Raw genomic sequence first — 13,801 nt, forward strand, 5'->3', positions numbered from 1 at the left:
TGTCACAAATTTGTATTGTCAGTGTCAAATTTCTCAAAGACGTTCGTGATTTAGCCAGAAATGCAGCAAATTGGCAATAAGAAAGTTATTTATCGTCGAACTAGAGACATAATTTGTAATACGTTTGATTATATGAGAATAACTTTTCCTTTTGAACCACTGACAAAAATTGGTTTCTTTAGAATTTATTTTTTCAATCAATTTAGCGAAAATTTAGATTTACCTAGACATTCCTTTTTACGGCGTTTATGAGAAATTTGACACTGACAATACATTTTCTGACATTTCTCAGTCTTTTGTTTCCGCCACCAAATATGAAAATACCTCTATTACTTAAAATCAGTAATGAGCATCATAGACGTTTTCACTTCTGTCGTGCGGTCTTAAGCACACACTCTTTTTTTAAATTATATTTTCAAATATTTTTGAGTTATTCGTTACAGAAAATATTGTACCTGACTTCTGTGGGAAAAAATTTTGTTTGCAGCACGAACGCAGGGAGCGCTTTCATTGATCAGATTAATTACAAAATGCAAACACTTCAATACACATACTTATTCATATGTTTGAAAATCTGCTTCCCTATTTCAAAAACCATCAGACTTGTTTTATTAATGATTTTTTATTACTACATATTTTGAGGAAAAAAAGTTACAATCCGAGCTTCAGCATAAACATTGTCACAAAAAATTAAATCGTTCTTAAAATGGTACTCACTTTCTGGGGGTGACTTTTTGTTGTTCTGTCGTTGACACAACACAAAGACTAGCGCCACAATTAGGACAATTATGACGAGAACAGTGACCCCGACGATGATGATAATCAGCGGGACACTTTCTGCAAGCAAAATAAAATTAGCCACGCCACCAAACAAACCTACAAGATCATACTTTGTTGCATCAGATTAATCTCCACAACGTCGCTTCCATATTGATTCATGACGCTGCAATTATACATGCCAAAGTGCTTCTCCTGAGATTCTCTTATTACCAATGTAGATTTGATACCCTCTGGAGAAGGATCTTCTAATATCGAATAATCCTGGTCGTGGAGGTCGACTTCCCGTCCGTTGAACGTCCAGACTATCCGTTCCGGTGGTGGTATCGAGAATATTGTACACTCGACGCGAACATTATCTCCTTCGAAGCCGAATTGTGTGCGGTGGCTGACTATAGATGGCGGACCTTTGAGGTAAATTGTTGCATCCGCTCCGATTTCGGGAAATCCGGGAACATGGGCCTTGCAAAAATATCTTCCGGCCGTCTCTTGATCGACTCGCAAAGTTAAATTGGGGCTGTTGTTGATGATTCTCTTGTGCTTCTCGTCGTACCAGGATATCTCCGGAAAGGGGTTGCCGTCGACGTCGCAGGATAAGGTAACGCTCGCTCCCAGGTCGGCTTGGACAGAACGCGGTCTTGTGCGAAATTGGGGACCATCTGGAATTTACAAACGACAATTATTCATCTTCTCCTGGCGTGGGACACAGAAAATCAATAAAAGATAAGTATTGAATTAAATTGAGTTTTATTTTTTTACATAATACAACACACCTTTTCTGCGTCGCCGACATGAAATTACTCAAAGTTTTTGCACAAACATTTTCTTGTAAGAACATTTCAAACTGATTTGTTTTTATTTCTAATTGGAGATAGGTTAACACACAAAAAATACAGGTTGTTACAAATGTTTTTAAAATTGTTGGACTATGGAAATGTGTCGAACGGTATTCTGGCGTACCTATACTAAGATAACTTTACTGCATATGATTACTTGGTTGCCTGAAAACAAGCAGCTTTCAGATATTATAACATAAAATTAAAAAAATCACCGACAATTCAAAGGAAACCTAGTGTTCTCATGAAAAGATTGAAAATGTTCACAATTATACTCCAAACAATTACTGATTTTTTACTTATTTTCAAAAATGTGTTCCTTCTTGTAGCTCTTTACTCTTTACTAAATTGCAGTTTAAATGTAATTAATATTTTGAAAAAAGAAATCTGTACAATGACAAGTGTGAGATGTCAAATGTCAAAAACATTCTAGTTGTATGAATTCAGAAAATGAGAGGCGGCAAATTTATACGTACCTATCCATAATAATCACAGTCAACTACGCAATGTTAGAAACATTTATAACAACCCTGTATAAGGCGTATGGGGAACTTTCTACATGCTATACTGTTTTCGATAACATTTTTGTTCTACATTTGTTTGTTATTTGGTTATTGTAGAATCATTGCAGGCTGTAAGAATGAGAAAAAATCGAGAATAAGAAACCATACTTGAGGCCATTACTATCCGTCCACCCTTGGTGTATTTTGCAAAATTATGTGGTGTAAGTTGTGTTTGGTGTGAAATCTGTCATATCAGAAACGTCAAGTTAGCTTGATGTCCCCAGTAACAAAGATCCAAGTTGCCAACCATATAAATTTGGAAGTACTAGAAAGTAACTCTTCCAATCTTGGTTTTCATCTGGTGGACGGATAGTAACGAACTGTACTTTAGAAAGAAGGCAGTGAGAGGGCGAAAAAGAGTGAAATACTAACAGCTGATGTCCAGGGTTTCGCTCTCTTCGCTCTTGCCGACCGCGTTGTGGACCTCGCACTTGACGATGGCGTCGTGGTACTTCCTGGTGGCGTTGTGTATGACTAGCTCGGTGGTGTAGCCGCCGATGATGGGCTCGTCGCTGAGAAACCACCTGTAGGTGACGTCCGCAGGGTTGGCGTCGGCGTGACACCCGAGCCTCACCTCCGCCCCTTCGGGTATCCTGCCGTTGGCCGAGGCTCCCGCCAGGATGGACACCGTGACTTTGGGGGCATATTTCACCTGCGCAACAATTCGGAATATGTGAAAAACACGAAGCGATTTTCCCACGGAAGGGCTATTTAAGAGCCGGGTCATAAACCGCACTGACCTCCAGTTTTAATTTAGCCGATCTGTGCGTCCTCTCCGCCGTGTTCTGGGCCTGGCAAGTGAACGTCGTGTTGTGGTGGTCCTTCCTCGGTGTCAGTTTCAGTATCGACTTGGCCGTGAATCTTCGCCCGTCCGACAGTCCTTCCACGATATATTCAATTCCATCTGTTAGGACGTTTCCCAGGCCATCAATCCAGGTTATTTCCGCCGCCGGCTTCCCGCCGTGACTTATGCACTCCAGTTCTATTTCCCTGTCTTCCGTCGTGACCAGGTAATCCCCCTGCACGATCTTGGGGGGATCCGGCGGCACCAGGACCGTCACCGTCGCGAAATGGCTGCGAATTCCCGGCTGGCCCAGGGGACCGGGCGACACTTGGCATTGGTATTTGGCATCGTCGTCCAACATCACGGGGTAGATATCCAGGGAATAGTCACCTAAACAAAGTCAAAAACTATTTCACCCAATCGAATGTTAAAAGACTGACGTGCGGCGGAATCGAATAGTCGTAACTCAGCCGGCTGGGGCTGCGCTCTACAGGGCGTTCCACCCACACGACCGTATCGGACGACCTCTCCCCTCGACGAATATTATTTTAACAAAACGATGCATTTCATAACAGTATTACAGAAATTATCATTTGCATAAAGTTTTAAATACGTATATTTGTTATTTGAAGTTTAACTTAATATTTTCTACACTACCTTCTTATTTTCTTCGGTACCAGTCTGTTGTTGAAGTTAAATAGATAAAAGGTTTTTTGTTGTTGTACTATCGGGTGTTCATTTCAATTTCTTCTCAAAGTTGGCGTTGAAAAGTCGATTACGGATTATAAATGACGGATCGGCTGTTTCAATCTAACCTGACTTTTTACGTTAAGTGACAATTCTGTTAACGCAAGAGGGTTTTCCTATTGGGTGTTCATTTAAATTTCCGGTAAAAGTTGGCGTTGAAGAGTAGATTGTGAACGCACTACGGATTACGCATCAACTGTTTAAATCTTACGTTTTTACACGAGCGGTGCGTTCACAATCGACAACTTTGACCGGAAATTTAAATGGACACCCGATAGGTATTTTTTTAGCACGATTCTTTCCCCCAAGTTGCAAATTTCCCGTAACACCTTGTAAGGGTAGACGCTGACACTTTTTAATTTAAAAAAACAAATGGAAGTGGGGAACAAATCCCTTCCTTTGATAAAGGTGAAAATTTAGCTTTACGAAGGTAACAAACAAAATCTTTATTCTAGGAAGACGCCAGCCGTAAAGCACACTTTTCTTGGAATATAAGCAAATTTTACAATCTGGCGTAGTCTAGCTCTATTCCTTATTTATTTATAGGAACATTTGTTTCAATTTCGAATGAAATACAACAGCGGTCGCGACCTCAGAGTTTCCATTTGTTTGGAGATTTGTTCTGGTTAGGAGGTTAGGTGGGAAACACCCAGTATAATGCGTGTGACGTGTTCCCGTCTAAAGTAAACATGGCGGCGCGAGTGTCCCAATAAAAACGGTCCAAGTGATTGGCGCACCTACAACACGTAACGAGTTCATAAAAGGAGAGGCTTTATTACGGTCCTGCGAAAACGTTTTGTTCTACTGGGAATTCTAAAGGTTAATGCTTACCTACGTTTTAAGGGAAAGGTCTACAATTTTCTACAAATTGCTAAAAAGACACTGATATTAACTCTTTCCACTTCTTTTATGAGATACTGTTTTTTTACGGCCTCACGGATATTATGTTTTATCATTATTGGCCGGAGACACTAACACATTTTTATCCTTCTCGTAGAGAATCGTCGCCCATAAAAAATTCCCCCTTGACCAATCAGACCCAAATGGTGTTTATTAAAATTCCCCGTCAGCCCTTTCCACGACGTGAACGTAACGATTGGAACGAGGCCGACCAACGAGGAGGAGTCTTCAATAATTTTAAAAGGCCACTGCCAATTTTGCCCGTTCGGGACGAAAACCGTCCGAAATCGTCGCAGATTTCTAATTTAAATTTCACGCCTTCGCTCTCGGGGCTCGCAAGAGGCCCGGCATTCAAATAAGTGTCCGAAGGAAGAATCCGGCTCCAGATGGCGTCGCGGCCTGGAAAGTTCACAGTGGGAACTAGACTAGCCCTAGGTGCGCCAAGTTCGTGTCTGAAGTTTGTGATTTCGTTTGTGAGGGTGTCTTCCTCGGCAGCGATATTTTTAGTGCGCAACTTCGGCCACATATATCAAAGTGCCTGCGGGAAAGGGGCAACTATCGCGTTCCCGAAGGAGATATTACTTGAGTGTCCGGATCGTACGTACAGCAGTGAACAACACGCCCGAGTCCTGCTACGACGTAACAAGTCTGCAGGACGACCAAAGGACTGTCCTGTGCAGATAACGAGCCTTGCGGCCCACTCCGGACAATTATGTCGTAAAAAATAACACCGTGGTGGTGAGGTCGGGTCAAATGATCGGCTGTTCTCTCAATTTGGCGAATTTACGGGCCCGACTTGATGAGTATCGGGGGTGGCTACATCCACTCGCTGAATTATGACTAGAGAGCGGATTTCTAGTTTTTATGCTTTTTGTGGGGGTTATAAGTAGCTCAATACTTTTTGAGATGTGTAACAGACTTAAAATTTTGAGTCATTTGAGCCCTATTTTGTTATGCTTTTTTTGCTTTTTTTGCAGTTTTATGCATATTAAAATGTATATGCTTATTTACTGCCTTTTTCCTTATTTATAGGTATTTTTTCATTCTTTACTTATTAGAATTTTTATTGTTTTAACACGGAAAACATTCCGTTGCCGCAAGAAATGAAAAAAATTAATTTCTCGTTTGTCGTTGATGAAATGTGGTGGCAGCCAGGTTTATAGGAACTCATCTCTCACTTTGTTGTTGCGAAAAACCGGTTTAACACGATAACACTAGGCGAATTATTTGCTCCATATTTACCGATTCCCTCGTATTCCTTCTTAGAGTGCAGGTCATTGTTTCATTTCATTTAAAATTTAATTCAAAAATGCCAAAACCAAAATCTACGCCTGATGAGTGGATAAAAAATTTTCCAGAATTTATAATTGAAAATAATAAAATATTTTGTCGAGTTTGCGTTAAAACCGTAAGTATTTTTTGTGTAGTTACCTAATTCTCTAGTATTCAGAAAATATTATTTTAGATTCAAAGCGAAAAAAAATATAATGTTATTCAACATATGAAAAGCAACACTCATGTTGAACGAAGAAAAAAATTCGAGATTTCAAAATTTAAACAACAAACTCTACAAGAATCTGTTGCAAGCACATCACGGCAAAACGAACAATTTCAGTTTAACTTCGACTTATGTAGGATGATGGTTCAGTCCAATATACCATTCAAAAAGTTAGATAAAGGCCCATTTCAACAGTTTCTACAAACCCATTGCAATAGACACGTTCCGGCTGAGAGCACTCTTCGTAAAAATTATTTAGAGCCAGTATTTCGAGAAGTGTGTAACAAAATTAAACAACGCATCGGAAGTAACTACATGTGGTTTGCAGTCGATGAAACAACAGACAGTTGTGGAAGGTACGTGGCAAGTTTAATTCTCGGTATTTTAAAGGAAGATATTCCTACTAAAGGATATGTTGTCAGTTGCAAAGAATTGTCCAAAACAAACAGTAATTCGATTACCAGATTTGTTAATGAAAGTCTTACGTCTTTTTTTCTTCCAAATGCCGTACCAACGGACAAAATTTTGCTAATGATTTCGGATGCCGCTGCATACATGATTAAAGCTGGAACAAACTTAAAAATATTTTACGAAAAATTAATTCACTGTACATGTGTTGCGCACGGACTAAACAGAATAGCTGAAACTATACGATTAGAATTTCCTGTGGTAAATAAGTTAATTTCAAATGGTAAAAAAATTTTTGTTAAAGCCCCACTAAGAGTGCAATATTTTAAGGAAACATTTCCAACCATACCTTTACCACCAGAACCAATTTTGACCAGATGGGGAACTTGGTTAGAGGCCGCATTTTATTATAGTCAATATATTAATCAATTTGAAGAAGTAGTTACCGAATTTGTCGACGCTCCGTCGCAGTCAATAAGAAACTGCATAGATATTTTCAAAAATAAAGAGTTGCGACAGAATTTAGCTTTTCTAAAAAGTAATTATGAATTTGTATGTGAGACTATAACAAAACTAGAAAAACAAGGTGTTCCATTGGTTGACTCAGTGAATATGGTTCAAAAATTTAAAGAAGAAACTAACTCTGTGAGAGGAGCAGTTGGGCGTGTCGTATCTGAGAAACTCGACAATGTTTTAAACAAAAACACAGGTTTTGGTATTTTGTGTGACATAGCGCGAGTTTTACAAGGCGAATATGTGGAAAACTTAAACATCGATTCTACAATTATCCCCAAATTCAAATTTGCGCCAACTACAAGTGTAGATGTGGAGCGCAGTTTCTCCAACTTTAAAAATATATTGAATGATCGACGAAGAAATCTTACAATTAATCATTTAGAACAACTCCTTATCATTCATTGTTTCAAAGAAGAAGATTGAAGTTCAAGTAGTGTTTTCTAACCATAAGGAGTTGTTTTTTGTTGTATAAGCAATACAAAAATGTTATATTTTCATTTTTAGGAATTGTGTTTTATTATCTTGTTTTTATGCTTTTTAATGCTTTTTTGTTTAAAATAAAACTTTTTTATTCAGTATGTTATGCTTATTTAAGCGCTTAATTTTTATTTTTTTGTGCATATAAATCCGCTCTCTAATTATGACGGTCTGATCACGTTATCTCACGAGTAACTACATTAAGAAGACCTTAGCAACTTTAATGGGGAAATTTTATTACGGCTTAAGTACACGCGAAGAATGTCGTTCATCTGTGTAAGCGCTCGAATAAGTTTGATGGTGCGACTACGACACGTCACAACTTTAATATCCTTGTAGTGAATATTTCCGTACGTGCAAAAGTTCGCCCCGCAAATAAACATCCTAATGGATGGCGGATTCTGGCGGCGACCGCAGCTCGAAATTTGAAACTGCAACTCCCAACTTTGGTCTCCTGAGGAATCGTGATATTTTATCTATATGGCGGAATGGTACCAGTATATAAAATTTCAAGAGAGATTAAACTGTCCGCGTAACTTTAAACATTCCGGATGGCTTCGTTAATTAACTCGGGAAATGTGATGCAAATTCTGTATCGTCACCAAAAATTCGCTTAGACACCCAACGCCACGCAAATCGATACCCGAAGGCTCCTCTGCTGACGATAATTTGGGCCCACTAACAAAAATTCCAACCCCTGTGTCACATGATCTGCTTTCAACGATTTTAATTCGTTGAAATAGGCTAGTAACGGCGATAATATAAAACAAAACAACGGTACATTTTATAAAACATGATATACAGGGTGTATTTTTAAAATGTGCCGAAATTTTACCTACTAGGTTGTAAGACAACGTAAAAAACTAAAAGCAATTTAAAAATATTGTAGCTCGAAAAATAAATGTCATTTTATTTTTTGACATAGAATTTTTTAAATATTTTTTCCGAGTTCTACGTGAAGCCAGTAGCTCGTGGTTAAAATATCTGTACAACTTTCAATAACACCCTGTATTGTCTCATCAAATATAAACTCGTGCTATAATTGATAATCAATGATATGACTCGCGAAACCGGAGCAGCACATGCAACTCTAACTAACCTCACTTTTTGGGTTGTATGTTTTTACTCTGCAGACTGACAAGTGGTGCGTTCACAATCGACATTTCAACGCCAACTTTGAGGATAAATTTAAATGAATTTAAATGAACACCCGAGTATTCATAAATGAAATAAAATGTAACTTGATTTAGCACTAGTAGTACAGTAGATTTTTTTTCACCCTTTTTTCAAAAGATGGAAATATTACCGAAATTAAATAATGCATTTTCGTATTCATACATTTATTTTTATAACAGTTTAAATTTTTTTTATCTGTAAAATAGTTTGCAAAAATATTTCTTGTGCATATTAGACTGTGGAAAATTTTCTCGACAGCATTTGACATATACTCGTGATATTATTAATGATTCTTTCCTTGAAAAAATTTCATCCAGTCAGATTTGAAAACATTTCTTGAGTATTATTATTAACGGCTACATTAAAGTACATAATAAATGACTACGAGTATATGCACAGATTAATACAAAGTAGATTAATATTCTCCTAAAATACAGTTTCCTTTAGAAATCAGGGAGTTTCGAAAGTTTTTTCTGAATTTTCTAAAAGTCGATTTAAAATTAATTGGAAAAGTCAGAGTTACGTAAAAATCCGGTGTTTTTGTCTTGTGCTCTAATTTATTAAATTTTAAGAGAGGCATTACGCCGGCAAAATTATCCACCGACGTGTCTTAGACATTAGCCTGCTTTGCTTCCTGGAAACTTTCAGCAGTGCAAAGAAGCTTACAGTAAGTGCAAAGCTGAAGAGACATGTATAATACTAGAAACAACTCATCATGTAGCTCTAAAAGCTCGGCTAAAAATACGCCCGGGATGTGCACGGTGTAAATACATTTAGTTCCTTCCGTTTTGCATTGACAGAATATAAATGCGCCCCGACCGTGAACATTTTCTAAGGGAGAACAGGACAAACAGAACTTTTCGGGCTAAAATCGTATCGACGATTCTCGGAAGTTTCAAAATGAAGGTGTCAATGCTTATGTATTTTAGTAATTAGACGGAACTGTTCTAATTAACGTCGCACGAGGCGACCGGTAAACTTCGGCTGTCTAATATTTGTCCTGGAAATTAACAACACGTGTCCAAACGCCCTTCAAATCACAACTTTCTCAAGTTTGTTGACTTCATTGCTGTATATAAATATGGACTCGAGAAAATTACTTGGAAGTTGAGACGTCTCGATATTTAAGTAGAGGAAGAGGTGCAGATTAGGGCGAGGAGTAATCACCACGAATGAAAAACTTGCTCGCAACAACTTACCCACAAGAAAACTACAAATTATTTCGCCGAAAGAACCCACCGGGTGGAGTGCTTTGACAGCTTTTGCGCAGGCGAAAGCGCCGACTTTTCCATCACACATACAAAACTAAGGGGTCTGAATCTAATACGCTTCCCCCGCGAGGGAGAATATGATTATTTGATAATTATCGCTGAAACCACAAATCATAATCAAATCTATTTTTTATGCGTGCGTTATTAAAACGTCACTTTGAGCGAAATAAACGAAGACGGGTGCGTTAATTACGCCGCGAGTTTAAAAACTCTTCCAACAGATCGTTGTTCTACAACACAGGTCTGCCTAGATTTTTCAAGATAAGAGAAAATACGAAGAATCGTACACTTATTCTGAGAAATCAAATGCCTTCCGTTCATTCAACCAAAACAGTTTGATCGCAGATAAGGAAAAATTGCAATTAAAACGTCTGAGCACTTTTTCTCGACAACTCAGAACCAGGAAGCTCAAAGCTGTTCAGGTTTCCGTTTCGTTCTAACCTCTTCACCTATTACAATTTTTATCTGCGATCTACGGTCTGTCTTGATTCAATGATGCGTTGAGCCGTACAATTACTAGAAATTTGCTAGAAATTCAATAAACAAGAGTGTCGGACCAACGAGTTGAAAACTGCTCTCACCATTTCAAAATTAGACAGTCGTGTGAGATGATACTTGTGTTGTGTATATTGATATTCGATTATAATGTCAATTCTTGAAATGGCCAAATCGTGTGGTCATTTGAAGGTAATTTGAAAAACACGTTTCTTGACACCAATAGTTTAATATCCGTTTCCATCGATCAATACGCATATGATGGATAACTGTGATAAAAGATACAATCAATTTTGGGTTATTTTAGGTGAATTAAGGTACACTTAACCAGACACTAAAATTGCCTTAATTTGTGTCAGTGGGAAGTAATTTAATTTCATCAAAATAATAAATATAGAACATTGTTTATTGGATCAATTTTGGTCAGTTTTCGTTTAAAAATATTTCTGAAATTAATATTGTATAGAATGTAGTAGTTTCATATTTAATTTTAAGTGAGGTGTGAGTAAACGTCATAAAATTCGGAATGCTTCTGACTGTGGTCACAAGGGAAATATTTTAATGCACTTTAGTCGTAATCTAAACTATAATTCTGAATCATTTTGGTGGATCATCATAAAATCCATAGCATACATATACACATTTCAAAAGATAGATAAATATTTATCCGTGTGCCAGTTTCAACACGCCGTGGAGAATTATTCATCGGCCATAGTTGTGTGTTATGATTCACTTTTGATGTCCCATCAGTTTTTTTATGAAACGCTATATGGAACTGGGACACGAGGGGTGATCTAAGAGTTGGAGCGATTGGTTCTTAAAACATGTAAACTCTGCAGAAAAATTCGCATTTTTGAACCCGATCAACTGAGATCTTTTGAATTAGAGAAAAATAAAATCTGTCTATTGAAGGTTAAAGTTAAAGTAGATTTCGCCTAGACACTTGTTATTTGAAAACAATAATTATTTGCAGCGACAGAACCTTTACAAAATTTCCAAATGAGGCAGATAGTTCTTTCTTTAAAATGATGTTCGTTTTGCAGTTTACTAAGTTTAGAAAAAATACTTCAGTAGTGAAAAGAGGAGCTATATTTTTTATCGCACTGGAACATATTTCAAACCATGAAAATTATTTCATGTCGTAGCGGAATTCTATGAAATAAGCGTTCAATGCATGGGCGTAGACAATTTGTGGTTTCAAACGCCACTTTATAATCAATCATACCTCATGAATTTTAGACGTTGAAATTATAATTGCGCATCTTTTTATTATTACATATCTGATAATGGAGAAAATTTATAAAATAAACAAAAGCAACATTTTACATTCATAAGAATGGGTAATTTACGAGCTTTATTGCTACACGCGACGCCACTGGTAAGCAGATTTTTCGGTGAAATGTCAAAGACACGTCAATGATGTGCTGTTGTGAACCTAGAAAACAATTTTTCGATTTTGGCAACGTTTACAGACGTTTACTTAATTGTATGCAACAATTATGCGAGAATAAGTGGTAAAATGGGTTTTACCATTGAGAGAAAGCATTTTCGAAACGGGGTGAATAGGTAACCAGTAAAACGACTGTGCATACCAAGTCAAATTCTGCGTACGAACAACCTAAGACAAACGTTTAGATAAAACAAAAGATGAGGTATTAGCACTCTTGATTTGTTTTCTATTTGATCACTTTGTACTTGTGAAGTTTGCACAATGAGGCTGGAGGTCGAATTGTGAAATCACAAAAGTGCGATAATAGATAATACATTTAGAATGTCTTAAAATGTAAAGAATATACTTAATATAAATTAAAAGTAAAATTGATAAATGGAAGTAGAATCGAATTTCAATATTAACTAGATTGTTTAATTTTCTTTAATTTTTTTCCTCACGCCGTGCGGGAAAGTAATTCATTACCTGCTTGAAAAAATGATAAAGTGGACACATTACACACTGGTAGATAAAATAAAACATTGTTTTTACTTTTTTTATATAAAATGAGAAATGAGTAAAATATTATTTTGAACGTCCTATACTAGATTTTTCAGTGATTTCTTTTATTTTTTTATTCAACATTTTGAAACGAAATAATTTTCCTATTACAATCATGACATCGCAGAATAACTAAGTTCCATTTAATCTTTAAACATTTGTTACTTTTGAAGAAAAGAAAAAGTGCAAAAACTGAACGATTTGCATTTCGTCCTTTTGGTATTTTTTGAAATAGTATCGGTCTGGTTCCCTTAAAAATGCATTCGATTTGGACCCTTTCGAAATTAAAATAGATTACCGCGCGTTATGAGGGTGATTGATCGTCCGAAATGACTCTCGTTAACGTCAGAGCTTAAATTGGTGGGAAATTTATGTGGCGCTCACCTTCTTCGTCGCTGCCAATCATGGAGTACCTCTCGAATCCGCTGAGATTCCTGTGCGTGCCCAGTCCGAAGTCGTCCTTGGTCCACTGCAGGATGCCGGTCTTGTCGATAACCCTGCAGGGCAGCGTGACCCTCGAGCCGACGACCGCCGTCTGATCCTGGGGCTCCATCGCGAACTTTTGTTCGCGCATCTGCCCGGCCGCGTTCACCAGGCCCAGGCCGGCTATCCGCAGCAGGAGCAGCAGGAACTTGTGCGATGATGCCATCTTGATTGTCTTATTTTATCTCTGGAATGAGGGAAGGAGCCATTAACTTCGGAATTCTTCGAGACGTATTGTTGTTCTTACAATAGGTGGGAACTAAATGGGGAAAACATTATTTAATTCAGGTAGTGATTTAAGTTTTTGTCTGGACGACTTTCATTACGCCGCTTCCGACAAAACGGAATTTATTTCGGCCGACAAATAAAACGCCCCGGCCGCCCCAATCGGAAACGTTTCCATTATGGCGGCGTCTATTTCCGTCTGTTCCTGTATACAGATCCCCATTGTCGCTTTTGAGCCTAGCCGGCCGTACATATTGCACGGTGCTAATTAAAATCGGTGAGCTTTCGGGGATCCGTCGCCGTGATCTAATCTTCTTAATCTTAGATCGGCTCTAAGGTGGCGGAAATAGACGCGTGTAGGGACGGAAACGGATATGCTAACGTCGGAGTAGACGCTGCAGGAACTATATCTCCTGTAAACAAACGCTAAAAGCGTGCACGTGTCACTAATTGCTCAGATTACCGCTAATTGCCATGCGACAGTTTGTTGTTTTGTTAAACAACGTCTACACAATATTCCACATAATAACATTTTATCGCATAAATTAGGTTTAAATAGATATTAAACGTCCCGGAACCTTAAGGGCTTCATAATTAAACTCCACTCTAAGCTGCGTCAAGCTGCTTCCCGTAAGCGAACGCCGATACGATGACG

At 37.9% G+C, this 13,801-nt stretch overlaps 1 protein-coding gene and 1 long non-coding RNA gene across 9 annotated transcripts in view; one reads left to right on the top strand and one right to left on the bottom strand.

Moving 5' to 3' along the window:
• Positions 1-13,801, bottom strand: part of LOC138126562 (irregular chiasm C-roughest protein-like) — a 104,998-nt gene that overhangs the window by 3,951 nt on the left and 87,246 nt on the right. For 5 of the 8 annotated variants that reach the window (XM_069042371.1, XM_069042384.1, XM_069042392.1 and 2 more), the window contains 5 exons: positions 12,823-13,108; positions 2,917-3,350; positions 2,549-2,828; positions 891-1,436; positions 718-837 (listed from right to left, as the gene is read on the bottom strand). In XM_069042371.1, coding sequence (XP_068898472.1) covers positions 718-837; positions 891-1,436; positions 2,549-2,828; positions 2,917-3,350; positions 12,823-13,087 — 1,645 coding nt within the window. In that variant the 5' untranslated portion in view covers positions 13,088-13,108. Of the gene's footprint in view, positions 1-717; positions 838-890; positions 1,437-2,548; positions 2,829-2,916; positions 3,351-12,822; positions 13,181-13,801 lie in introns of all 8 variants that reach the window. The other 3 variants (XM_069042380.1, XM_069042368.1, XM_069042376.1) reach the window with 1 other exon arrangement.
• Positions 5,444-7,605, top strand: LOC138126628 (uncharacterized). The gene is made up of 2 exons (XR_011157885.1): positions 5,444-6,015; positions 6,073-7,605. It is a non-coding gene; the product is annotated as an uncharacterized lncRNA (long non-coding RNA).

This window comes from Tenebrio molitor, chromosome 1 (genome assembly GCF_963966145.1).
Source record: "Tenebrio molitor chromosome 1, icTenMoli1.1, whole genome shotgun sequence".
NCBI lineage: Eukaryota > Metazoa > Arthropoda > Insecta > Coleoptera > Tenebrionidae > Tenebrio > Tenebrio molitor.